Below are 25,575 nucleotides of genomic sequence, written 5' to 3' on the forward strand. Positions count from 1 at the left end.
TGTCTTCATATTCTTCAATCAGCTTAACAAGCTCTCTCTTAGAGTTGAAGCTGGTCTGGCATGAGTCAATGTCAAGGTCGCTCAGACCCAGGCTGGCGAGCCTGTCTGTGATGTCAGCATCTGTGGCGGTTGGCTTACTGACCTTTTCTGGCTTCCTGGCCCCCAATCTGCAGGAGCCATGTTGAATGTCCAGGTCCTCCACTGCCAGACAAGTGGATACATCTGCAACCTTAGAGTTGCGCTTCAGGGTGACCGGTTTTGATGAGAGGTTTGTCATCTTCATGGGCACCCACCTATCCCCCCACATAGGTGTGATGACCCGACCAACCAGAACGTCTCTCTGACCAGACGTGGAGGTGGTAGGCTCCACAATGACTGTGCTGCCAGGAGAAACCGGCACATTGCTGGGTAGCCTCCCCCATACAAGATGTTCACTCTGTGGGAGCAGTGTAATAGCTCGAGGCAGCTTCACGGTGCCGATCTTGTTAGGGACATCCATTCCCCTCCATCTGGTGGTACATGACATCATATCCAAGAACTGCTCATAATCAAGAGGCAAATGCTTGCTGCCCGCAGATATGAGTCTCCAATAGTCATCAGTGTCTTTCATGACACGCATCAGGTGTTTGAGGACATTCGACCCGACGATGAGCTCGTCGCGCTGACCTGCTACCACCAGAACAGGCACGGTACAGTTCTGTCCATAAACAGTCAGCGTCAAGTCATACATATATTTGGGGTGCGTTTCCTTTCCTCCGCAGCCAACAAGTACAATACGTTCCGCTGATTGGGGTCTTCCCAGAGCTCCAGCTTCTCTGAGTTTACATTCCGCCTCCTCATTTAGAGTGCAAGCCATGGATCCTGAATCTATCATGCCCTTCAGTTCCACCGTGCCATTCACTGTCACCTGAGTATAGAACAACTCACTGAAGGCAGGCACCTCTGCCGATCCTTGAACCACGACTTGATATTCTGGCATAGCTGAACATGTGTTGACATAGAGAAGCTCAAGATTTGATTTATCTTCACTGAGGGCTTTATCTTCACCCCCCACACTGCCCCTCTCCAAATGTGGGTGCCTTAGTTTCCCGGCTGATCCCGGTTGGTGCCAGTCTGACCCATTTGTCTCTGTCCATTTCTGTCACAGTCCCTCTTCCAATGACCAGGACTGAAGCATGAGAGACACAGGTTATCCTTCCTACAGTGCATGAGTGTGGAATGTCTGGAGTCACCACAGACCTTACAGTTCCTCCTCTGAAAGAACCCTGGAGTGACCTGTCGTGATGGGGTCAGCGCTGAGGCAGCAACCTGTACATTCTGTGTCATCATGCAATCCAAGAGACTGAGTAGAGCACGCATACCATTCATGTCAACCGCTGGAGTGGATGGTATCCCTGACTCAGGAGCAAGTTGGACAGCTGAGGGATATGCTGGCGAATGCATGAGCTGAGAGGTGGGCGGATACTCAGCGCGGGGGTACATCGGCACCTGGGAAGAATGCAGAGCAGGAGTAGCGGTCGGAGCTGGAGTGAATTGGGCTGCTGTCGGCGAGAACTGTGAGGCGGAAGCTGCGTCTGGGGCCAAAAGGAACGTTGCTGCATGCGAGGTCTGTGAGAGCTGAGGGACAGGACTGACCTGCATAGCCTGGGGTGTCTCCCTGTCCTGTGACATCCCTGTCTGGGCGTGGCTGCCCATATGTCTCTGTAGGGCTAGAGAACTGACCTGAGTGCGGGTCCTGAGTTCACGCTGGAAGTTGTCGATGCGCTCCTGAACCTCACTGCTCGTCCACTCCTCAGCTGCTTTGATGCTAAGCCTGTTGGAGAGTACGGGGTCTGGACAGTACTTTATGAACATCATCGACACTTCACGTCCTGAGTTCTCAACACTGCGCCCCTGTCTCTTCAAACATTCATCCGCTACATCAATGGCGTTGTTTAGTCTGATCCAGTACTCCATCACCCCCTCACCTAGTAGTGGCCTGGTATTATAGAAGTCTGCCATAGGCATGGAGGAGTAGGACTGCTCGCTGAAGTGTTGCTTCAGTATGTCAAAGATCAGGTCGGGAGTCTGGATGGGGTCAAGTGTAGAGTTGTTGCGTAGTGTGACCCTAACTACATCCCTTGCCCTCCCCATTAGTCTAGCTAATATCTCTTGTGACTGCTGGTGTCTAGGTGTGTTTCTTTTGGAAAGATACATCCCCACCGTTTCCACCCACTCACGAATAGAGTCACCACCATCACCCCTGAAGATCGGCGGCTCCTTAACATCTGACTGCATTACGAGTTTCACCCCAGACAAATTCAACTCAGGTCCCTGTACTGACTGATATGTCGCTGTAGACACAGACTCACTGGCAGGTTTCCCACTCTGCAGTTTGTCTGCTATTGACTGACCAATCTGATTGGCCAGTTCTGAGATGAGAGTACTCAACTCAACATGAGATGCTGGGCTGCGTTGCTGGGGGGTCTCAGGATGAGACATTATCTCTGGGGCTTGCAGCCCACACGGCGGGACCAGGACACGAGTGGAACAAAACCTGGGGGTTCCCAACCCACCCACCCTGGGTGTCTGTGGGTCATCCCTTAAAAACCATCCTCTCCCAAAGCCTACACTGGAATAACTCTCCCCATCAGAAACCCCAGCTCTCTCTGAACTAGCTGTTGGTTCCATGACACACAATATGCAAGAAAAGAAAATACCAAGATATAATACTAGGTAATGTCAACCTCAAAACAAGAGAAAAAAAAATTACACTTGACTCTTAAAATGTTTGACTATATCAATTAATTGTCCACTAAAGCATATACAAAGGGATATCCTACACAGTTGAGAGGAACCAACTTGGATGGTGAGGACAAGCTTCCCACGGTGATCGGGATGGCATCGATGCTTGCAGTATCCGGGTCACGGCACCAATGTAGCCGGTTTGGGCCGACTATGCGTTGTGTCTCTGGTGCTACGAATGTCTTTTGTTGGTGAATGATGATCCTGACGACTTCTTGGATAAACCATTCTTTTATTAAATCCCGGGCCTCTCTCTCGCTCTCTCTCTCTCTGTAATGGTTTTCACACATACACATACAGCATACAGCATACAGGTTACCACGGAGCAGACCTCTCTCTGATGGTCAGAATCAGATTGACTGCTAGAGCTATGAAAACCCAATATGCATCGCCTCAAAACAAAATAAAAGTCTCAATTTCAAAAGAAAAGCATAGAATGATAGGACCACAGAATGAAGGATTTTGGTCAAATAAGCCATTGAAATAACATATACATATCCTCTGTTACACTCGGTCATAAAGTCATATTGACATGCTCGTGGTGTCTAGATGAAGTTTGATGTGTTGTGCATATTGAATTGTCATACGGATTTCTTATTAGCATACTGTTCACAACTGGTATTCTTTGTAAATAGACGGGACGGCAGAACTGTTTTTTTATCTCACGTCAAAATGTTGCCCCCCCTCTCTCAGAGGGTAAAATCACCTATGGATTGATTGCATCTGTGACTGCATCGTTCACCTCGCGCACAATAACAGAATCTCGGCCCACGTTTGAGCGACTTGAATGTCTCATTGTAGGCCTGCCTGCCGGCGCCGTTTACAAGAAATGATTTTGCGGGCCGGATTACATTATATTTCTGACATCATGTCGCGGGCCGGATGGAGTGGTGTGGCGGGCCGCAAATGGCCCACGGGCCGCGAGTTTAACTGAATCCCAAATCGCGCACTTAGGCGAAAGTGCAGAGCACTCGCGGCCGGGCCGCGAGTTTAACTGAATCCCAAATCGCGCACTTAGGCGAAAGTGCAGAGCACTCGCGGCCTTGTGGCCTTACATGTGCGTTCCCGCTAAGTCCACAAGGGCTCAGGGTCCCAAAACGGAATTGCTAGGTCCACAAGTGCGCCACGCCGCCATTTTGCGCACTTTAACCGCACTTACCGAAAGTCCGCAATTTCACGGATTTAGGAGCAGAAAATACCCACAGCCCACCGCGTCTCATGTGACAGTGCTTGAGTGCATCACACATAAATGATGACATTTGCAGATAACACAACATTTATCTTGAAGTCCACATGCTGCAAACATATCCCACCCAACCTAATTTTTTAATTATTATTAAATTAAAACAGACGTCAATCGGTCAATTTGCAGAGCTGAGGGAGCGTCAGAGCAGCCTCTGCGTCGGAGGGACGCGGCAGCCAATGAAAACGAAGTGGGAGGGGCATTGAGCGAAACTGGAAGTGCTGTCCCATTTAATTCACGGCCCTGCACCCTCTGGCCCTTCCAGCTGACGTCAATTAAGTGCTCAGGCCAATTAAGGGCTCAGGAAGGGGGTACTTGGGTATAAATTGTGAACGTTTTCAGCTGTGAGTCTACACAGGTGCGAGGACGTCGGGAGATCATTCTGCACGCTCAGACCCAGACAGACCCGGACGGACCCGGACGGACCCGGACAGACCCGGACGCTGGACAGCAGCGATGGCACTTGCTCCAAAAACGCTCGGCGTTATTCTGGTGATCGCATCGGCACTTTTGCAAACTGCGACATCGCGCAACTTCAATGAAACGTAAGAAGGCTTAGCCTACTAGGCTACCAACATTTTAGAAAGACATGTCGTTTTGGTGGTGAAAACACCATACAAACTTCTTCCTTCTGTGTCTCCATTGATTGATTGATTCATTGATTTTATATTAATGGCATTCATGAACTCCCCATCACCTCCGGTGTCCTCTAGTTCAGCCTGCATCAGAAGGTAGAATGAGAACAGGTCTGAACGTTCCAGAGACGGAACAGCACGACTATTCCAAACAGCACGACTATTCCAAACATCGGCCCAAAGCTCTCATTCTGCCTAGCTGGCAGCAGCCTTTATCTGGCTGGCCACATGACGCTGTTCCTCCTGCTGTGCAATCCATGACACTACAACCTCTAAATGTCTCTTCTCTCACCCTCTCCTCTTCTCCCCCCTCTTTTCCTTCCTTTCTCTCCTCCCTGCAGTATCTACCTGGTGACTGTGAGCTCCCAGGTGGTGGGTGGTAGCAGGGAGACGCTGTGCGCCCAGGTCCACGGCCCCACCGAGCCCCTCTCCCTGCGGGTAGAGCTACAACCCGAGCGGGGCCACGCCTCCGTCCTGCTGGAGAAGAAGCAAATCGCCCAGGACTACTACCGCTGCCTTTCCTTCCAGGTTCGTCCGCCCCCGCTGACCCACCTGACTGAGCAGAGGGACAGTAGAACAAACTAGAGGATTCACTGTTTGCAAAAACTTTATTTGCTGGGGAGATGGGAGAGGAGAGGAGGTCCCCATTCGTTGCAACGTTACCATATACACCCCCCTCCGGCTTTTATTACACAACACTGTGCCTCGCTTCATATTGGTCTTGGTTGAACATCGCGTCAGTTGTATTGAGGACACGACACAGTGGTCACATTCTATGCTAGTCTATACTGGTCATTTGTCTAATGGTTATTCTGTCCGCATCAAAACAAAGACCTCTTTTACCTGGAGGCGATCCCTGCGTTCCACTGATAAGGTGCCCCCTCCAAACCCCTCCACCCTCTGACCCTCAGGATTGCATAACAGAGGCAGTATTAGCGAGTGAAAACGCATACCCTGCCACAGGTTTGTTTTGGTGTGAATGAGGGCCTCTATTGAAGACTTATTTTGGAGCTGGTTTCATGTTGAGGGGATGAGGAGACGCATGTGCAGACAGACAGACATGCAGACAGACCTTGGCTGTGTAGGGGTTTTGTTCAGTTGGTTCATTGCTCTGTGCCAGCACACCTGGACACCTATTATTACAGAGACACTCAAATCTACATCTAAAGTGTGTGTGTGTTTCAGGTGCCGGCGGTGGTAAGGGACACGGTGGCCACCATCCAGGTCACAGTGAGTGGGGAGAAGGACTCCATGAGAAAGGGGGCCAGGATCCTCATCCGGCCATCCACCTTAATCAACCTCATCCAGACAGACAAACCCATCTACAAACCCGGCCAGAAGGGTAAGAGACACCCCCCCACCGCCCGCTAGTTGTCCCTCCCGATGCTTCTGAATATTCGGATGTATTATCTTCTGTCTTTGTATGGAGAAACACTCCGGTTCCTCTGTAGTAGAACACCTAGTCTGACTGGATGGATGGAGGTTGTGGAAATAAGCCTGGTCATTGGTTTATTACTGGTAATACTAATGGCTAATACTACCATCTGTGGTGCCTGATTCATGTGCTAGTCCAGTCCATACTATGAATTTCATGTCGTGAAATGACAACGTTCCAGGGCAGAACTGCAATAACCTAGCAACCGCTCCGCCCAAGACTATTGTGATTGATCTTACTATGTCGATGTTAATAATTTTCTGTACTATGGCAACATACTGTAGGTTTTTCATCGGCCATGCCAATAAGCTTATTTGAATTTGATTGGTTTAAAGAGTACCCCCCCCCCCCCCCCCCTATAACCGAATGGTAATTTTACTTAGAATAACTTTCTCCAGCGCTGACACAGCGTAAACAAAGTGTGGGGAGAGGTCTGGCCATAGTATGTGAGACTATAGAATACCTGACTGATGGTTCTGCCTTTAGCTTTCTGAGGGCCTTAGGTCCATTTCTATTGACATGGTGCTCCACGCGCTGTGTTTTCTGACCCTCTCCAGTCCAATTCCGTATCGTCTCGCTGGATTCCAGTTTTGTGCCGTATAATCAGATGGTGAGCTGCTTCCTGTTACCAGTGATCCTTTCAAGAATGTGTTACTCTGTTCACAGTTGATGTTACTGTGCTACTATAGCTTGGAGGAGGGTGGGGTAATTGTTCTCTGGCAGCGTCTAACTCCTCTCTCTCGCTCTGTTTTCCAGTACCAAACAGTGGAGCTTGAGGTGAGATTGAGTCATATCAAAAGTACAAACTCCTATTAAAGCGGTTGTCTAATAACTGAAGGGGAAGAACAAAGTGTCCCGCTGTCCTCCAGACCCATCGTCACAAATGTCCTGCAGTTTAATTTGGTCCTACTGCTGTACCTCGAAAATCCAAACACTCTCTCTCCACTTCCGATTGTTGCACAGGACCCCAACTCCAACCGCATCGCTCAGTGGCTGAACCAATCAACGGTTAGCGGCATCTTGGACCTGGCCCACCCCACCACCCCGGAGGCCGCTCAAGGTCGTTACGTCATCACCGCCTGGAATGAGAAGGGCCAGCGGAACGAACACACTTTTGAGATCAAGGAGTACGGTGAGGATGGCTGCCAGTCATGCTATATACATTACTGTATCGATCAGGTCTCCCTTGCTATATACATTATTGGTATTTCTATCAGACCTCTCTTGCTATATACGTTATCATTATATCTAATCAGTTTAGTAATCAGTTTCAATTACTATTTGCAAATTAACTGTCAAACACCGTCAAATGCAGTTCTGCCCAAGTACGAGGTGACGGTGCATCTGCCCAGTGTCATAACCATCCTGGACACGCAGGCTACGCTGAGGGTCTGTGGGAAGTAAGTTCTACTGACTAGTAGTTGGTTGTAATGTTGAAGAGCGTTCTACTGACGACGAGTTAGTCCTACTGACAAAGGAGTTAGTTCTCGTGTTCAGTTCTACTGATGAGTTGGTTCTACTGGTGAGGTGTCTAATAGTATTTGATTATTATTATTATTATTAGTAGTAGTAGTATAAGTAGGAGGTTCTTTCCTGCCACAATGTAACCAATGGGCTGTTCCCCAAAGTACAAACCCCACCCACCTGACCCCCCCAGGCAGACTCATGTAAACACTAAAGTAATTGAAAGGATTTCAACTAATATTTGGACCCAGGTCTGGTAAGGCTACTCGAGGAGGCTTGTTTGATTGTGTGTGTTTAGGTACACGTATGGGAAGCCCGTGCTGGGCTCTGTGAAGGCCACGGTGTGCAGGAGCAAGAAGTACTGGTTCTGGAACTGGTCCGATGAGCTCCGGGACGGGCCCACGTCAGTGTGTAAGAAGTATGAGATGACGGTGAGTTCTCCAGTCTGCCACACTCAAACCCCTACTGGGCTTGGGCTGGACCCACCCATCGTCCCTGAAGGTTAGCTCTGGGTGGGCGTGCGCTGGAGTCCGGCTGACCAGGTTGAGTCCGGCCCCTGATGGGGTCTGTTTGGTTCGTCCTGCAGACAGACAAGACGGGCTGCGCAACACAAGTGTTCGATGTGACGGAGTTCGCTCTGGACAACTCCAGGTTTGAGGACAGCTTCCAGGTGGAGACGGAGCTGGAGGAGTACGGGACAGGTACAGTAGGAGGGGAGGAGTATTGGACAGATGGGAGGGGAGGAGTATTGGACAGGTGTGAGGGGTGGGGAGGGGAGGAGTATTGGACAGGTAGGAGGAGAGGGGGGTGAGGAGTATTGGACAGGTAGGAGGACAGGGGTGAGGGGAGGAGTATTGGACAGGAGGGGGGTGAGGGGTGAGGGGAGGAGTATTGGACAGGTAGGAGGAGAGGGGGGTGAGGGGTGGGGAGGAGTATTGGACAGGGGTGAGGGGAGGAGTATTGGACAGGTAGGAGGACAGGGGTGAGGGGAGGAGTATTGGACAGGTAGGAGGACAGGGGTGAGGGGAGGAGTATTGGACAGGTAGGAGGAGAGGGGGGTGAGGGGTGGGGAGGAGTATTGGACAGGTAGGAGGACAGGGGTGAGGGGAGGAGTATTGGACAGGTAGGAGGAGAGGGGGGTGAGGGGTGGGGAGGAGTATTGGACAGGTGCTTTAGGAGAGAGGGCAGCAGGGGTGTGGTGGATTCCAAATGAATGGCTGGCTGTGTTCTGAATCACGTACTTCCATACATGAAGTCTCCGACGTAAATTCAGGTGAGGCACGTACGTCACGGCCGGGGTAGTCAGCAGAGGTTAATCAGTCACGCATGACGCCAGCACCAGCTGACTGTAGCTGTCATAGCATTGGTCAGCTCACTAGAGCGCATGTATTTAAGCTGTCAAAACATGTCATTGTTCGCGTTTACTGCTGGTTGTGCATTGCATGCTCGCCCCACCTCCTCCCCTGCTCCTCCTGCGTATGTCGATGTCATGTTGTCATCGTTGCTCTCTGTCCGGGTTAAGTTTGTCAGGTATTCCACTAGCGTCGGCTAGTGGATGCCAGAGTAGACACTAGCTGGTCTCTGTGTTTCTCCGTGGTGACCGTGGGCCGAAACGTCTCTGAATGGCCATCCAGCGGTCCCTCCGGTCGCCATGGAGGCAGAGACACTAGGCTGTATCTCCCTCGGAACCCACGAAGCGTCGGCCCGTGGAGGCCAGGGACTATAATGTACAGCAGTCCCCTTGTGGCGCTCTGACGGTCTTAGTGGGCTGAGTTACCTCCTGAGTGTCTTCCCGATCGCGGCCCACTCTGATCGTCATTGAGGCAGGGGGCTAGATGCCGTTCCCCCTTTTCTGGGCCAAGCGGCCCAGAGGGGGGGAACACCTAGATTGCCTCCCCCTGCTAACACGGTTTCCATGTCGGTGGAAGGCAGGGGGCCCCCCGGACAGAGCACACCGCCAAAATTAATATGCTATGTATTATGCCGCATGTATAATAAATGTTCAAATTTGACAAAGTGATCTCGACTGAATATATATTATGCCAAATGTATGTAGTATGTCTTAATACATGGTATGCCACATCCAGTATGGAAGAAATACCAGGATATCCTACTACATCCGGTCGTATTTTGCAGTATGCAAGCCAGCACACTTCTGGCTATTCTGACCCATAATCCTGTGCTCAGTGGAAATGATCACGTGCGAGTCGCGCCGGTGACAGCGGAGGCGTTATGATGAATCCCAGCTGTGGACCAATGTCACTTTATGGACAGCGACGGATGTAGTCACATTTCAATGCAATGTTATGACAGGGTAGGATGTCCCAATTAGATGCATACTTTGCAAGTACTTTTAGGGGCAGCTATAGAACGTACTGGTAGTAGAAAGTATAAGTGTGTGATTCGGAACGCAGACACTGTTTTAATGGTGTTGACCCCTGACCTCTAGGCTGTACTCTTTATCTCCAGGGGTGGTGCTGAAGGGAAGTGGCAGTGCCACCTTCACCAGTGACATCAGAACGGTCTCGTTTGAGGACGTCCCAGCAGCGTACAAGCCAGGCATCGCCTACCAGGGCAAGGTGACCAATCACAAGCATCAACCACAGGGAAAACAACACTGTTGGGCTGCATTATTGACAATGAGTGGTGTCAATATGTAATGGGTGTGGTGTCAATATATGTGATGTGAACTATTTATGCCATTTAGCAGGCTTCTTTCCAAGTGTTCAGTGATTACCAACATGTTCAGGATCTTTATGAACCCACGGGGGATTGAACCAACAGCCTTTGTGTAGCTCGCTAGTCATCCTTATGTTTCCAGATCAAGGTGACCGGTCCAGACTCCTCCCCTGCTGCCAACGAGCCGGTCCAGCTGTTCCTGAGGGCCGAGCCCTCTGAGAGCTGGACCCTGACCACAGACTGCAAGGGCATGGTCCTCTTCTCCCTGGACACCTCCCGATGGAAATCCGGAGTATTCCTACAGGTCAAGCTCTTGTGGAATTGTGACCCAACAATTTGCCCTATGTCTCAGATCTAGGTTAAGTGTTTGTTTGAATCGCCAACAAAGAACTTTTTAATAAGTGATTTAGGTACGATATGGTTTGAGCAGACCTTTTTTTTGTGGTAGTCCCCTTGTGTGCTGCACATTTAGCGCAGTTTAGTGGGCAAGTAACGGGCTATGGCCACGGAGCAGCTTAGCAGGAGCGCTTATCTGCCATCACCACTAGATTAGCTTCCTCGCATAACCTAACCAGTGTGTTCTGCATATTTAGTTCTGGAACATTTTTTGTCCTGCTATCACTGAACTGTCTGTCCATGTTTTGTCCTGGGGGGGTAGAAACAACTATTCTGTCAATGTGTCTACAGTAAACGGTATGTATCGTCCTGTCTGTCCCTCACACTTCAGTAGGAAGAACCATAAAGTGATGCTCACCTCATAGACAACGCAGAAACAATGATCTAATCTGAGTCCGTGGTTTCCAGATAACTTGACGGAATCCGTCTGGGTCACCAAGCTTTAGACTGGGTTCTTCCCCGATACTGGTGATTACGGCAGGGGATTAAGTAATTAATATCATCTAACACAAACTTTGTATACTGTACACACAAACATAATGGTTCACACTTTGGTCTGTGTGAAGTGTTCCTAAATCGACTGCTCAACTGGAACAATTCGGTTCCACAGAGCGAAAACCAAAGGCCTTTTTAATAAGTTATTTAGGTACTACTGTAGGGAGCTAACCTAATCAACGATAACTCCGGCCTAGTAGACAAACCAAATAAAAAATGGAACTAAACACGTGTCTACGTTAATAATACTCAGCATAAGATGGTATAATTAGAAAGATCGGGTACTTTTAAATGCAGTCTAATGGATTTATTTGCAAAATGGTAAAATGAAGCAATCTGTGTTCATTAAAAGACATGCCTTCAACAATGGCTAGGACTTAAGACCCTTGCAACCCTCAGTGCACTCAGGCAGAGATGCACCGAGGAGTCCAAATGATGAGCATTCTTATACAGATTCATAGCGACCTTAGTAGGCCAGGTCAGAACAACCAACAGAGCAGCAGATAAAAAGTTATTCATACTTATCTATGGAGCTATCCTAGCTAAGCTCATAGCAGGATCATTCTCTACGCACAGACTTTCATGCAGCAAAATGGCACAAACTATCAGTTTCAGAATGTATGACATGATAAAGACTTTGTTATTCATAACGACGCTCATTACAAGACGAGATGGCTGGGGTACAAGGCCTCGACAGTCGACAGATCAAATGGTCGACGCAAAACGATTAGCCTCGTCTACACAGTCAATTTGGGTTGACGTCAATTGAGATGACAGACGGTACATGTTGCATTGATACGGTGACAGTCTTATCGGTGACGGCCGCTGGCCATCAGACGCCTTACTGTACATGACCATCGGAAAACTCATCTAGTCAACCACCAAACCAGCCTCTTTCTCATTGACTTATACAGTGGTCCTCTCCTCCTCCCCTCCCCTCTTTCTCTCCGCCAGGCGAAGTCCGGCCTGGATAAGGAGGACGACCCTCCATACGTGCGCGGCCTGCGGCGGCCCGATTATCGCTCGGCCTATCACCACCCCACGCTCTTCTACTCCAAGAGCAAGAGCTTCCTGAAGCTCCGACCGGCCGGCCAGAGCTTCTCCTGCGAGACGGACGCCACTGTAGTCGCCGCCTACATCATTCAGGGGGAGGAGCTTAATAAGGGCCAGGTGGCTCTGGACTTTTTCTACTTGGTGAGATATGAGATCAGCTTTATTGATCCCCCAAGGGGATGACTTGTCTTCAGCAATTGACCAGCCTGGATAGATGGAGGTAACCGTTGAGCGTTAGGTAGAGAACAAGGTACCTGTTCTGTAGAGCCGATACAGCTACACCTGGTACAGCTACACCTGGTACATCAGTGGCATGTGAAGCTGTTCTAAGGCGTTGGGTGTGCCGTGTCCTGCAGGTGATGTCCAGAGGCAGTGTGGTGCAGCACGGACGTCTGCCTGTGGCAGTAAAGCAGGGGACAGGTACGGCCAGGGATACGTCACCTCTAACACACTAGGATGACCTTCCCTTCCACCATCTCTAACATGCAAATGCTTTTATGACCTAGCAAATGGTTTTCTGTATATACAATAGTTATTGATGACCTTACTAAACTTCGACCATCTCTAAAATGCAAATGGGTGTATGGCCTGGCAAATGGTTTTGTTTATACAATAAAATGATTTAGTCATTATAGGATATATTTTGGGCAGTATATTTTACCGTAGTTATATTATGTTACGTCATGACTGGCTCTGGTTATGGTAGGCAGTGACATTGGGCTACTAGGAATCCCCATTCTCCCTCCCTCTCATCCCTCCCCCCTAGTGAACAGAGGAGAGCTGTCTGTTCCCCTGCGGAGTCTGGCAGACCTCTCCCCCTACGCCCAGGTGGTTGTGTTCACCGTCATGCCCGCTGGAGAGGCTGTGGCCGACAGCATGGACTTCCCCATCCAGCTCTGCCTCAAGAACAAGGTGGGCTCCTCTCCAGAACCGCACAGCCAACAAACACTCGTTCTGTACATAGACGGTGTTCTCCTGAGTACCTGACTGTAGGTATCTCTGGTTCTCCTGAGTACCTTCTGACTGTGTAGGTATCTCTGGTTCTCTTGAATACCTGCTGACTGTGTAGGTATCTCTGGTTCTCCTGAGTACCTTCTGACTGTGTAGGTATCTCTGGTTCTCTTGAATACCTGCTGACTATGTGCTCGTGTCTCTGGTTCTCCTGAGTGTGTGGTTCTGCGTACGTGCTGACGTGTGTTTTGTGTGTGCAGGTGTCTCTGCGGTTCTCCTCTCCACAGGAGCTCCCTGGAGGGAAGACCTTCCTGAGTCTGCAGGCCCAGCCCGGCTCCCTCTGCTCCCTCAGAGCTATCGACCAGTCTGTCCTGCTGCTGAAGGCCGAACGAGAACTCAGCCTCCAATCTGTACGCACTGACCACCACACTGACCACCACACTTGGACCACATACTGACCACTATACTGACCACCACATACTGACCACACGGACCACATACTGACCACGCTCTTGACCACATAGACCACACTCTGACCACACACTCACCAAATGCTGACCACACTCTGACCACACTCGCCACATGCTGACCACTCTGACCACTACACACTGAGCACAAACCTGACCACGCATGCTCTAAGTGTTTCGGTGCTTGTCCTCTGTGTGCAGGTGTTCGGGGAGCTGCCAGTGGAGAGGCTGTCAGGCTACCCCTACAATGTAGAGGACAGAGAGCCTTACCCCTGCCTGCCAGAACCACCACAACCACCACCACAACCAAGACCTGCCCTAGAACCAAGACCAACCCTAGTAACAAGACCAACCCTAGTAACAAGACCAGCCCTAGTAACAAGACCAGCCCTAGTAACAAGACCAGCCCTAGTAACAAGACCAGCCCTAGTAACAAGACCAGCCCTAGTAACAAGACCAGCCCTAGTAACAAGACCAGCCCTAGTAACAAGACCAGCCCTAGTAACAAGACCAGCCCTAGTAACAAGACCAGCCCTAGTAACAAGACCTGCCCTAGTAACAAGACCTGCCCTAGTAACAAGACCTGCCCTAGAACCAAAACCTGCCCTAGAACCGAGACTATCCTTTCAGGCACCCAAGAGAAGCAAGAGACGCTCCTTCCATTTCGGGCCCAACAACGAGAAGAATGACGTCTACAGCATCTTCAGAGTAAGAGAACAGACGCTGTCTACTACTTCTGTCTGAGATGGGGGTTTTCCCACAGCACGTCTGGGGATGATGATGATGATGATTAAGGGGCAGTTGTGGCTCAGGTGGTAGAGCGGGTCGTCTGATGACCGCAGGGTTGGCGGTTCGATTCCCGGCTCGTCCTGCCCACATGTCGAAGTGTCCTTGAGCAAGACACTGAACCCCAAATTGCTCCCAATGAGCAGGCTAGCCCCTTGCATGGCAGCTTGCTGGCATTGATTTGTGAATGGGTGAATCAGGCCATTGTAAAGCACTTTGTCCATTAAGGTGAAAAGGCGCTATACAAGTGCAGTCCATTTCCCGTGTTGGTGTTTGACCAATGACTGATCATATACTGTACACAGCATTGTATATCATCTCTTTCATCTGGCTCCTGCCAATGGCTTCTGCTTCTCTTTCAGGAAGTTGGAATTAAGATCCTGACCAACTCCGATGTGAAGAAGCCTTTCGACTGTAACGCCCCTATGATGATGGCATATGGTGAAGATGTTGTTCTCAGTTCATGAGCTTGTTAGCTTGTTGGTATTGTACAGTAACATGGATAGTGGGTTGGGTGTAGACTCTCTAGTACTTAGCCATTGGATATAGAGGGGATGTTTGCCTTTGAGAGGACTGTTAAAATCTGAATGTTCTCTGAGTATGATTAATGGATTCCCCAGCCATGGGCGTGCCGGAGAGAATGCGGGAGCCCGTCAGGAAGGACGGAGGTGAGAAGGAAACCGTCCGGACATACTTCCCCGAGACCTGGATCTGGGACCTGGTGCCTGTTGGGTAAACCACCGCTGTCTTCATGTTCATGATGGAAATGTTTGTGAAAAGTGCCAGCTTCCAGACTAACATGCCTCTTCCAGACTAACCAGACCAACCTGCCATCTTCCAGACTGACCTACCAGCATCCAGACTGACCTACCAGCATCCAGACTGACCTACCAGCATCCAGACTAACCTGCCATTTTCCAGATTATTCAGACTAACCCTCCAGATCAACCCCAACCTGCCACCTTTTCTTCCTGCAGAGAGTCGGGCTCCGTGAGCCTGGAGAAGACCGTTCCTGACACCATCACCAAGTGGGCCGCCGGGGCGTGGTGCACCTCGTCCGTGGGTCTGGGTCTGGCCCCCAACGTCGGCCTCACGGCCTTCCAGCCATTCTTCGTCAGCCTCACCCTGCCCTACTCCATTGTCCGCGGCGAGGTCTTCACCCTCCGCGCCACCATCTTCAACTACCTCCCCAAGTGCATCATGGTAGGGCGCGCCGCTCGTACGCAGCCGTTCTGCCTCCGGCTCCGGGGGGGGGGAGCAGAGGCGGAGGGATACGGGGGCGAGGGTGGTGGTTTAGAGTTGAGACCCTGTGTCCTTCCACCTGACCTTCCTCTGACATGCAGCCATTTGGCTTTTCCTACTCTGCCATCCACCATCATTATCGTCACCGTTTAACCAGCCGTATTCATCTAGGATCATTATCTGCATGTCCCTCCACGCCTGTGCAGACAGTCTTGTCCCTGTCCCCAGGTGAAGGTGTCTCTGTCTGACTCGGCCCAGTTCAGCGCCAGACCGTGTGAGGGCTGCCAGTACCAGATCTGCCTGTGTGCCGACGAGAGCCGAACCTTCCAGTGGATCATCACCCCCACCGCCCTGGGTGAGCCCATCTCCGCACACTCTCATCCAATCACAGCCTGCTCTCAGGCAGGGCCGAAGTAGAGGCCGGGGTTGAGGTAGAGGCTGGGGCCGAGGTAGAGGCCGGGGCTGAGGGCCCAATCATCTGTCAGCTCCGCGCCTCAGCTTTGCAGAGACATGCTGACAGGACTGACGAGTCAGGTCGTCTCTGACGAAATACGGGGAAACATCCCCCTCAGGGGACCTGCAGCTCTCTCCTGACGGGGGACGGGTGGGAGGGGGGCAGATATGGAGGGAGGAGAGAAGGGGGCAGATATGGAGAGGGAGGAGGGAAGGGGGCAGATGAGGAGAGAAGGGGGCAGATATGGAGAGGGGGAGGAGAGAAGGGGGCAGATATGGGGGGAGAGGGAGGAGACAAGGGGACGGAGAGGGGGAGGAGAAGGGGACAGATATGGAGAGGGGGAGGAGAAGGGAGCAGATATGGGGGGAGGGGGGGGCAGCTGTTGATCCAGGGTTGATGCTGGGAAAACGGTGGAGGTTGAGGTGTATATGCAGTCAGGCAAGATTTGCATACCGACATCTCTGTGTACCAAGAGATTTTGACGTGTGTAACTAGGCATGTTAATGTGTGCGTGTGTGTAGGGGAGGTGAGTGTGAAGGTGAGCGCGGAGGCTCTGCGGACCAAGGATCTCTGCGGCAATGAGGTGGTGACGGTTCCGGAGGTGGGCCGCGTCGACACGGTGGTCCGCTCCCTGCTGGTGGAGGTGAGTCGAGGCTCACGGTATCAACAACGTGGATTCAATAAATGACCCTCCCCCGCTGTGAATTAACTTAATATGAATTCATTCTGACCTCTTGGTGGATGTTGATGTCTGAGAGCTCAGGCTCATTATTCCGTTTCTCTCTCCCAGGCAGAGGGAACCCAGGAGACGGTCACCCACAATGCCCTGCTCTGCCCTACAGGTGGGTCCATGCAGTATCCCTGATCCCCCTCATCTCCGCTTCTGACACTGGACTGGTTGTAGATCTGTCTTGAGTGAATGTGTGAAACGGCAGGTCTTAATCCCGAGGTGACCTCTGTCTTGTCTGTGTCCAGAGGGTCCAGTAGAAAGGGACATCTCTCTCCAGCTACCCAAAGTGTTCGTGGAGGGATCGGCCAAGGCCTCTCTCTCTGTCCTGGGTAAGAAGAACCTCCTCCTCCTGCCCCTCCTCGTCCTCCTCATTACCACGTTGCTGACCGCCCCGTGTGATCTCCTCAGGGGACCTGATGGGCCGAGCCATGAAGAACCTGGACAGCCTGTTGGCCATGCCCTATGGCTGCGGTGAGCAGAACATGGTTCTGTTCGCTCCCAACATCTACATCCTGGAGTACCTCCAGAGCACCAGGCAGCTGACCCCCGAGGTCCGGGACAAGGCCACGCGCTTCCTGCAGAGTGGTGAGCGTTCAGTAACAGCAGTGTACAGTAGTGTTTAGTAACAGCAGTGTTCAGCGCTTCAGAATTTGCATTATATAATAATTTGACCTACAGTCAGATGTGATTATCCTGATGGCTGATTCTTTAACCTTCTGAACTGATCATACATTTGGCCCACATGTGCACTTGCTGCATACAAATTGATAACCAAGTGTTCAGTAACAGTATCCAGTAACGGCAAGGTTCAGTAACAGCAGGGTTCAGTAATGGCAGTGACCAGTAACAGCGGTGTTCCTACAGGCTACCAGAGAGAACTCAACTACAAGCATGACGACGGCTCCTACAGCGCCTTTGGGAAGAGGGACAAGTCAGGCAACACCTGGTCAGTCTGCTGGAAAGCGCACACACACACACACACACACACCATGTCCAGGTACTCCAGTCTACTTTTAGTCTGTTTCTCAGTGGTAATTACAAATGTGCCAAGTCAGAAAAGCAGTGCCCTTCTGTTGTGTAATGTCCTGATGCAGAGTTGTGCGTCTCTGTGGACATAAATGAATTGTTAACGTGTCCTCAGGCTTACCGCCTTTGTGATGATTGCTTTTGGAGGGGCGCGGTCCTACATCTACGTTGACCCCGCCCACATCGCCAAGGCCAAGTCCTGGTTGGCCAGACACCAGCAGCCGGATGGCTGCTTTGCCTCAGTGGGGAAACTCTTTCATAACGGCATGAAGGTGAGGCGGGGGGGGGGGGGAGTCCCTGCAGGACCTGTCTGCCTGGATCACACCAGCGCAGATGACCATGGCGTCGTTTTCCAACTGGGAAAACGATCCGCGATTACACATGAAATTGCACGTAAAGATCTGTTCAAACCTCATCTCACTAACGTTTCCAAAAACCATCACAGTACCATTTAAAGAGCATATCAAACAGGCGATTTACGAGTTTGAGCTATAGCAATTAGCAATCAAGGGTATTTTCTTGGCTAGTAGCATAGTCTAGAATGTTGTGAGTTTTCAAATGCATTCATGCACACAGACATGTAACAAACATAGATCGAAATGTATTTATTGGTGAATGTCGGTGTTGGTTGGATGGCTGGACAGCTGCATTTAAACAACATTCTAGACTATGCTAGTTTTTAAAATCTCTAATCCAAAAATAGAGGCTACTTAAATCTTTAATTGTAGGCTGATCTCAATCTGTGCTGCTGTGAACAGTATTATAGCCTATTACTACTGTTCACCTTGTTTGTTTATTTACATTGTAAGAGATGAATGGTTGTAAACCATGAACCCAGGTATATTGGAATTAATTTGAACTGTCCCTTTTTGGCCTGCTGAACACGATATCTCAAGAACGGCTCGACAGAATTTGTACATATTTGGCCAAAATGTCCAGTTGGACTTGATTAGATTAATTGGATTAGATTTTGGTATGCAAAGGTCAAGGTCACCATGACATCACAAAAGGCACTTTTGAATGCTAATGCTAGCTAATGCTAACAATAATGCTAATGCTAACTAGCTAACGCTAATTCTAACCAGCATTAGAATTTGCGTTAGCTAGCTAGCATTAGGGTTAGGTTAGGTTGGTTAAATTGGGGTTAGTGTTAATTGCAACTTGCATTGTTGGGCAGAGGCATTAAGCCGCTATACGGTTTTTCTAGTTTCCAAAAGCCTCCGGATCTGCCCATTACACTAGAACACGGCTCCAGATTTCGAGCGTCAAAACGTAGCTCCGGCCATATTGATCGAGCTTCGTTTTGGCTATGGAAGTGTGATTGCTAGGGGTAGTGTGATTGCTAGCTGCAAACAAGTATCTTTCAGGGATAACAGTGAGAAACGCAGTAGTGTAATCCAGGCCTGTCGGTCTGCCTCCTGGAGGGGTTGTTTGTTTAATCAGCAGGAGTCTGCCACAGGGAGGCTCTGGATAGGAGTTATCCACGAGTTTTACGAAGCTTTGTTACACAATACTGGCCTTGGTTTAGACTTCTGTGGTCAAATGACCAGGTAAACCCCCAGTTTCAGCCAAGGTGTAGGCCTAGCCCACAGTGTGATAGTAGTTGCCTGATTGTGTGAACATACGATGATTGGCTGACCGTATTCTCCGTCGTCGTACAGTACGATTGTCCGACCGTGTTTCTTCTCCTGTGACATTACAGGGAGGCGTGAGTGACCATGTGACCCTGACGGGCTACATCACGGCCGGTCTGCTGGAGCTCGGGGACAACACCACCGTCAACGTGAGTCCCAACCATCGTCTCCTACCAGCCAGATCCACAGCCTGGACCTGCTCTCCATCCTAGCAGTGTTAGCCACGATGATAATGACCGATGCAGTGCTGCGTTTGGCCTAGCGTGTTAATGTGCTAGCGTGTTAATGTGAGTGTAGTACTCCGCCGATCTCCACGTCGGCGGCATTGTGCCGGTCTGAGCGCCCCCTGTATTGTCAGGACCCAATGGTGGAGCAGAGTTTGGACTGCCTGAGGAAGACGGCGCTGGCCGGAACGCCGGGCGATCTCAACTACTACTCCATCGCCCTCCTCTCCTACACCTTCTCCCTGGCCGGGGACCAGGAGGTCCGGAGCAAGCTCATCTCATACCTGCACCAGAAGGCCAAGAAGACCGCAGGTAATTGCATCTGGCTGGTTGGCTGTTCGGGTTCTAGCTCATCGACATGGCTTCTCATGTGTTGTCAAAGCCCTTGTGTGGGCCTACAGGTAGAGACAGTATGGATCAGTCTGTTCTGTGCAGACTTGAACCCCTGACTGACCCTCCGCAGACCAGGGTGTCTACTGGGAGAGAGCCGAGGTCCTTGGGAAGCGCCTGGGCTCCATCGAGGTGGAGATGACGTCATATGTGCTGCTGGCGCTGCTCTCTGGGCCGACCATGGACGGGTTCGGGCTGGACTACTCATCCAGTATCGTCCGCTGGCTGGCCCAGCAACAGAACCCCTACGGCGGCTTCTCCTCCACGCAGGTAGGTCCACACACACACCCCTACCTTAACTTGGCTCTGCAACCGGCGTACTGTCAATACTGACCCCTCGGTCTGTGACCAGGACACCGTGGTGGCGCTGAAGGCCCTGGCGAAGTATGGCGCTGCCACCTACAGCCCGGAGGGCGCCAGCACGGTGGTGGTGAGCTCTGCTGGCGGCATGAGGCAGGAGTTCAAGGTGGACCAGCACAACCGCCTGCTGTACCAGGAGCGGCCACTAGGGGAGGTGCCCGGGGAGTACAGGATCAGGGCAGAGGGACGAGGCTGTGTGTTCCTACAGGTCAGAACGCTGCCTCCTCACACCTCCCACTCTCTATAGAAAGCCTATGATATGAACGCACGTCAACGGAGTAGGAGTTTTGGATCTGTATAGTCGATCGCGTCCTGTGATTTGATCAGTGTCAGGTGACAGTCTGTCCTGTGTCTTTCCGTCTGTCCTGTGTCTTTCCGTCTGTCCTGTGTCTTTCCGTGCCGTCTCCTCCGGCGTGGATCCAGATGGCTCTGCGCTACAACATCCCGCCTCCTCCAGACTTCTCCGTCTTCAGCGTGACCAGCAGGGTCGTGGGGAAATGCAACAACACCAAGCCTGTCCTCAAGGTCAACACCAAGCCTGTCCTCAAGGTCAACACCAAGCCTGTCCTCAAGGTCACCGTGGTGGTCAGGTATTGGTCCTCACATGGTGAATGTGATGGTGAATGTGTTCACCAGGGCTTTTGAAGACAACCAAAAACAAACTGACACTAAAGTTGCCAAGGGCAACCGGAGGGAAAGCGATGTTTGTTGCAGTATCTCTGTGTGCACGTCTCAGGTACACTGGCCGCCGCGAGGAGACCAACATGGTGGTTATCGACTTCAAGCTGCTCTCTGGCTTCGTCCTGGTCAAGGATTCCCTGGAGTCTGTGAGTTCCATCAGCAGTAGTACAGCACTCAGTACTGAAGTAAATGCTAATACACTTAGTTGGCATAACGCCGCTCACGGCCTGTAATGCTTCTGTTAACTGTGTTCTGTCCCCGCATGCGAAGGGAGACCGCAACGTGAAACGTGTTGACCAGGAGGACGGACATGTCATCATCTACCTAGACGGCGTACGTCTCAAATATTTTACTTGTAAAGTTGGGTCAAATGTTGGTCAAATGTTTGTATTTATAAGTTGGACAGATCTTCAATGCTGTTAAGTTGGACAAATATTTTATATTGGAAAGTTGGGCAAATCAGTGGTCCTGGGTGGGTGTGAAGTTGGACAAATCTCTACAGCTGTAAAATTGGACAAATCCAATTTTATACTGCCCAATGGAAAAATCATTCTGGTTGTAAAGTTAAACAAATCTTTATGGTCTTTACGTTTTACAATTACTGTAAAGTTAGACAAATATTTAGTGTTCACAGTTGATTTGTAATCCACAAATGTTTCAAGGCACATGTGAGGGTATTTGACAAGTGCTGGGTGGATTTGCGGTCTGTAATGTGTGTATTTGCATTTGTGTGTGTGGTCCTGCAGCTGAAGCAGAAGCAGAGCCAGTCGTACACGGTGGTCATCCAGCAGGACGTCTCAGTAAGGAACCTCAAACCTGCCGTGGTCAAGGTCTACGACTACTACCAGACAAGTATGACCACACGCGCTCAGTCACGCACAGCGGAGACACAGATGCCATGGAGGAACATGGTTTGATCGACTCGACTTGAGAGTTCTGAGTTTGTGTGTCTGTCTCTCCTCAGGTGAGGAGGCCGTCACCGAATACAGCTCCCCGTGTGCCGAGGGTAAGTTCATCACCTCCTTTAACCACATCTCCAGTCTTCTCTGGCCATTTTCCTCTGCACGATTATGACCAAAGATGATAATTGCGATTATTTTCTTCAAAATGGTAATTGAGATTGATGGTGATTCATATTTCTATATATTAATAAGTAATGGCTTTAGCTCTGCAGTTTGCATATGACCTGCTGGGCTTGAGCGACATCTTTTTCGTAACCACTCAGCGGGAACGCCATAAGTGCCTGTGATTCGTCCGTGTAGTCCTAGCACACAATTCAAAGCAAAATTATTAATCACGTTAATTGCGGCCTTTTGCGATTAAGTTAATCGCGGAGGTCATAATCGCAATTTAGATTAATTCACGATTAATTGTGCAGCCCTAGTCTTGGAACATCCAACTAAGGGGAACTGTCCCACAGTCTATTGGGAGAGCTGTCAGACAGGTGTAACATTTGTTTGCCGTTGTTTACACAGGTGACGAATTCAACGAATTCTAAAGTGACTGGAGACCACGGCCTCCTGCTAATTGGTGCAGAGATTAACCAATCACTTAAATTTCTGTGTAGTTTTACATTTGTGCAGTCTTTTAAGAGCCCCTACATGTCTGGGATTTTTACCTTCATGTGTGTATTTACATGCTTTTCACTGACCAACAGTACATGTGAGTGTTTAGTTCCCAAAGGACTCTTTCTAGATGTCAATGACTTGAGACTGAAATAAATGTTTTGAATGAACTTGGGTGTTTGGTGGAGTGTGTTCAAGAAGGACAATGACACACGGTGCTTCTGTAACATTTTACTAGATCTGACAAACTCTATACATTAAAGTACCGCATGACTCCCAGACGGGGCCATCAACATGTTATGTGTGTGTGAGGCTAATGGGAGCTCGTAAGAATACAGTTTACTAACCTGCTGTGTGTTCAGTGGGATCAACAAACACAGTGCATTGATACACCCCTGGTATTTGCTCAAATCAATTAGTCTTCAATGACACTTATGAAGTTTTTTTTTTTTACAATACTGTCTTATTTCAATGGTGAATAAATGATATTTTTGTACAGGCATTCATTTATACAGTAAAGTCTTATTTCTTTAAAACATGGACAATATCCCAACAGTGATCTGATTCCTTTTGCGGATGCTGACCACTTAAGATGCTCCAGGGAGATGTGGGGGAAGCGGTCAGAATGAGAATATATGAAGGTCTTTTATCCCTAGTCTTCTTTCTATACCGACAGACATCAAGGAGCTCAGGCATTGTCCACATGAATTACAAAAGACATGGCTGGTCATCTCTGCAGGGTCACATGGTCACAACCCAGCACACAGGTCACATGATCACAACCCAGCACACAGGTCACATGATCACAACCCAGCACACAGGTCACATGATCAGAGCCCAGCACAGGTCACATGATCAGAACCACAGCGTAGTCTCATCTACAAAAACACATCTGAAACATCACGATTGATCACAGCCTGATCAATACTTCACAATATCCTGATCAAGAATATCACAATGACACCAGTAGAGACTCTATTAAACCTGGAGGGTGTGGTCTAGTCTGGTCTGATGGGTTTTTCCTTTTTGTAGACTGATACCTCATGCAAGTCTTTCCACACCATATTCCTAAAACCTAACTATCAAATAAACTCAGATTGTAGCTAGTGGAGGAAGGTCTGGTCTAAACTCAGATTGTAGCTAGTGGAGGAAGGTCTGGTCTAAACTCAGATTGCAGCTAGTGGAGGAAGGTCTGGTCTAAACTCAGATTGTAGCTAGTGGAGGAAGGTCTGGTCTAAACTCAGATTGTAGCTAGTGGAGGAAGGTCTGGTCTAAACTCAGATTGGAGCTAGTGGAGGAAGGTCTGGTCTAAACTCAGATTGGAGCTAGTGGAGGAAGGTCTGGTCTAAACTCAGATTGGAGCTAGTGGAGGAAGGTCTGGTCTAAACTCAGATTGTAGCTAGTCCTGCATGCCAGAGCCAGACTAGGAGTAGGAATGACACGTATCAAGGCACAGTATGATGGGTCATATTCTCCATCTGGTATCTGTCTGGCCTCTCTAGCGCCCTCTAGCTGATGGTGTAGGCTGGCAGTGGTGGATGGCTGCTTCAGGGTCAAGTTAGCAGGACTTGGCAAACGAATCGGGCTTTTCTGTTTGTGTGTGTGCATGTGTGTTTTGCACCTTTACAGAGTTTTGTTGGCAACATGACAGTATTAGACAGACACAGTGAAATGTAGTTCAACAGTGGACTGTCTGGGTTAATGAGAACTACAAACATGGACTCCTGAGCTGCTGTCTGGTGACACTGATAAATGTAGTCCCAATCTCTGATCTCTGTTAGCTGTAACGTTGATAGAAGACTCCCAAATAAGATCTCTTAAAATATATTTCTTAGATTATGACACCTCTCCATCACAAAAAGTCTTACATAGATTCTGGAAAAACACAATCTTTATGGAGCATTCCATGAAATGACCATCATTCAGAAAACATAGGCATCATGTCATTTGGCAATATTCAACAATACAGTGTGTAAAAAATTTAAACTTTTAAAAATTAAAAAGAAAACTACATATTACGATAAGGTCTCAAAACCTTGAGTCTGTAACTAAAACAAGATCTCTATTTGGCAATATAGAAAGGCTTTGACAGTACTATGTTATGGTTTATTTACAGTCTGTGTGTGTGTGTGTGTGTGTGTGTGTGTCTGTGGCGATGTCCTCCAGGGCTCCTTTTCAATCCAAAACAAGGCAAGAGTAGAAAATTCGGTGGTGAAAATGTCTACATTGTAAAGTGAAGAGGTGAGTTTAAAAATATATATGATCAAAAGTAACAAAACAATAGAAAAGAAAAAGGCTTTTCCCGATGCTGGGAATGAGAGAGAGATCTGTAAATGTGTCCCTGACAGAGCAGTCTGGTGGTGACCAGGGTGATCACCACACCACAGCCACGCGGCGGCTCCACCACCATATCCCTCCGCCCCCCTCTCAGTTCAGGAACTGTGTGTATCCCTCCGCCCCCCTCTCAGTTCAGGAACTGTGTGTATCCCTCCGCCCCGGTGACGATGACATCCATCCAGATCCTCATGGCCTCGGGGGAAGGAGCAACCATGTAGTACAGCCTGTCATGAGTCTTCACACAGAAAGTCAATGAAGGGTTGGGGCTCTGGAATGGGGAGGGAGGGAGGGAGGGAGAGAAAGAGGGGGGGGGGGGGGAGGGTGTGATAGTAAAATAACTGATCAAGTCAAAAGGATTTACCAAGATTCGTTCAAAAGGTTAAGTCTGGTTTATTGTGAAAAGCATACGAGCGCAAGGACTTCCTGAAAACGCAACAAGGGTGGTTTATTCAGCGAAGTGCCCGTTTGGTCTTCTGCTGTGCCTTATATGCAGTCAAACCACAGGTAAGGTCCTTCCAGGATGTGATTGGCTACTGCATTGTAC

At 49.6% G+C, this 25,575-nt stretch overlaps 1 protein-coding gene across 1 annotated transcript; it reads left to right on the top strand.

Annotated features, from left to right (window-relative positions):
* The first annotated feature begins 4,462 nt into the window (after window positions 1-4,462).
* LOC311325211 (alpha-2-macroglobulin-like) lies at window positions 4,463-22,710 on the top strand. Its single transcript, XM_084457880.1, has 37 exons — window positions 4,463-4,572; window positions 5,004-5,190; window positions 5,848-6,004; window positions 6,655-6,707; window positions 6,854-6,874; window positions 7,061-7,229; window positions 7,413-7,497; window positions 7,860-7,992; window positions 8,148-8,262; window positions 10,031-10,140; window positions 10,383-10,544; window positions 12,086-12,325; window positions 12,541-12,604; window positions 12,951-13,096; window positions 13,396-13,545; window positions 13,804-13,851; window positions 14,233-14,310; window positions 14,751-14,829; window positions 15,009-15,120; window positions 15,366-15,591; window positions 15,859-15,985; window positions 16,606-16,727; window positions 16,875-16,926; window positions 17,060-17,143; window positions 17,223-17,399; window positions 17,679-17,760; window positions 17,956-18,112; window positions 19,543-19,623; window positions 19,833-20,010; window positions 20,162-20,358; window positions 20,441-20,656; window positions 20,872-21,038; window positions 21,131-21,275; window positions 21,400-21,462; window positions 21,876-21,981; window positions 22,094-22,135; window positions 22,605-22,710. The coding sequence occupies exons 1-37, from the start codon at window positions 4,484-4,486 to the stop codon at window positions 22,625-22,627; spliced, it is 4,443 nt and encodes a 1,480-aa protein (XP_084314006.1). The 5' UTR covers window positions 4,463-4,483; the 3' UTR covers window positions 22,628-22,710.
* The last annotated feature ends 2,865 nt before the right edge of the window (window positions 22,711-25,575 follow it).

The sequence above is a fragment of the Borostomias antarcticus genome (assembly GCF_949987555.1).
Source record: "Borostomias antarcticus genome assembly, chromosome: 24".
NCBI lineage: Eukaryota > Metazoa > Chordata > Actinopteri > Stomiiformes > Stomiidae > Borostomias > Borostomias antarcticus.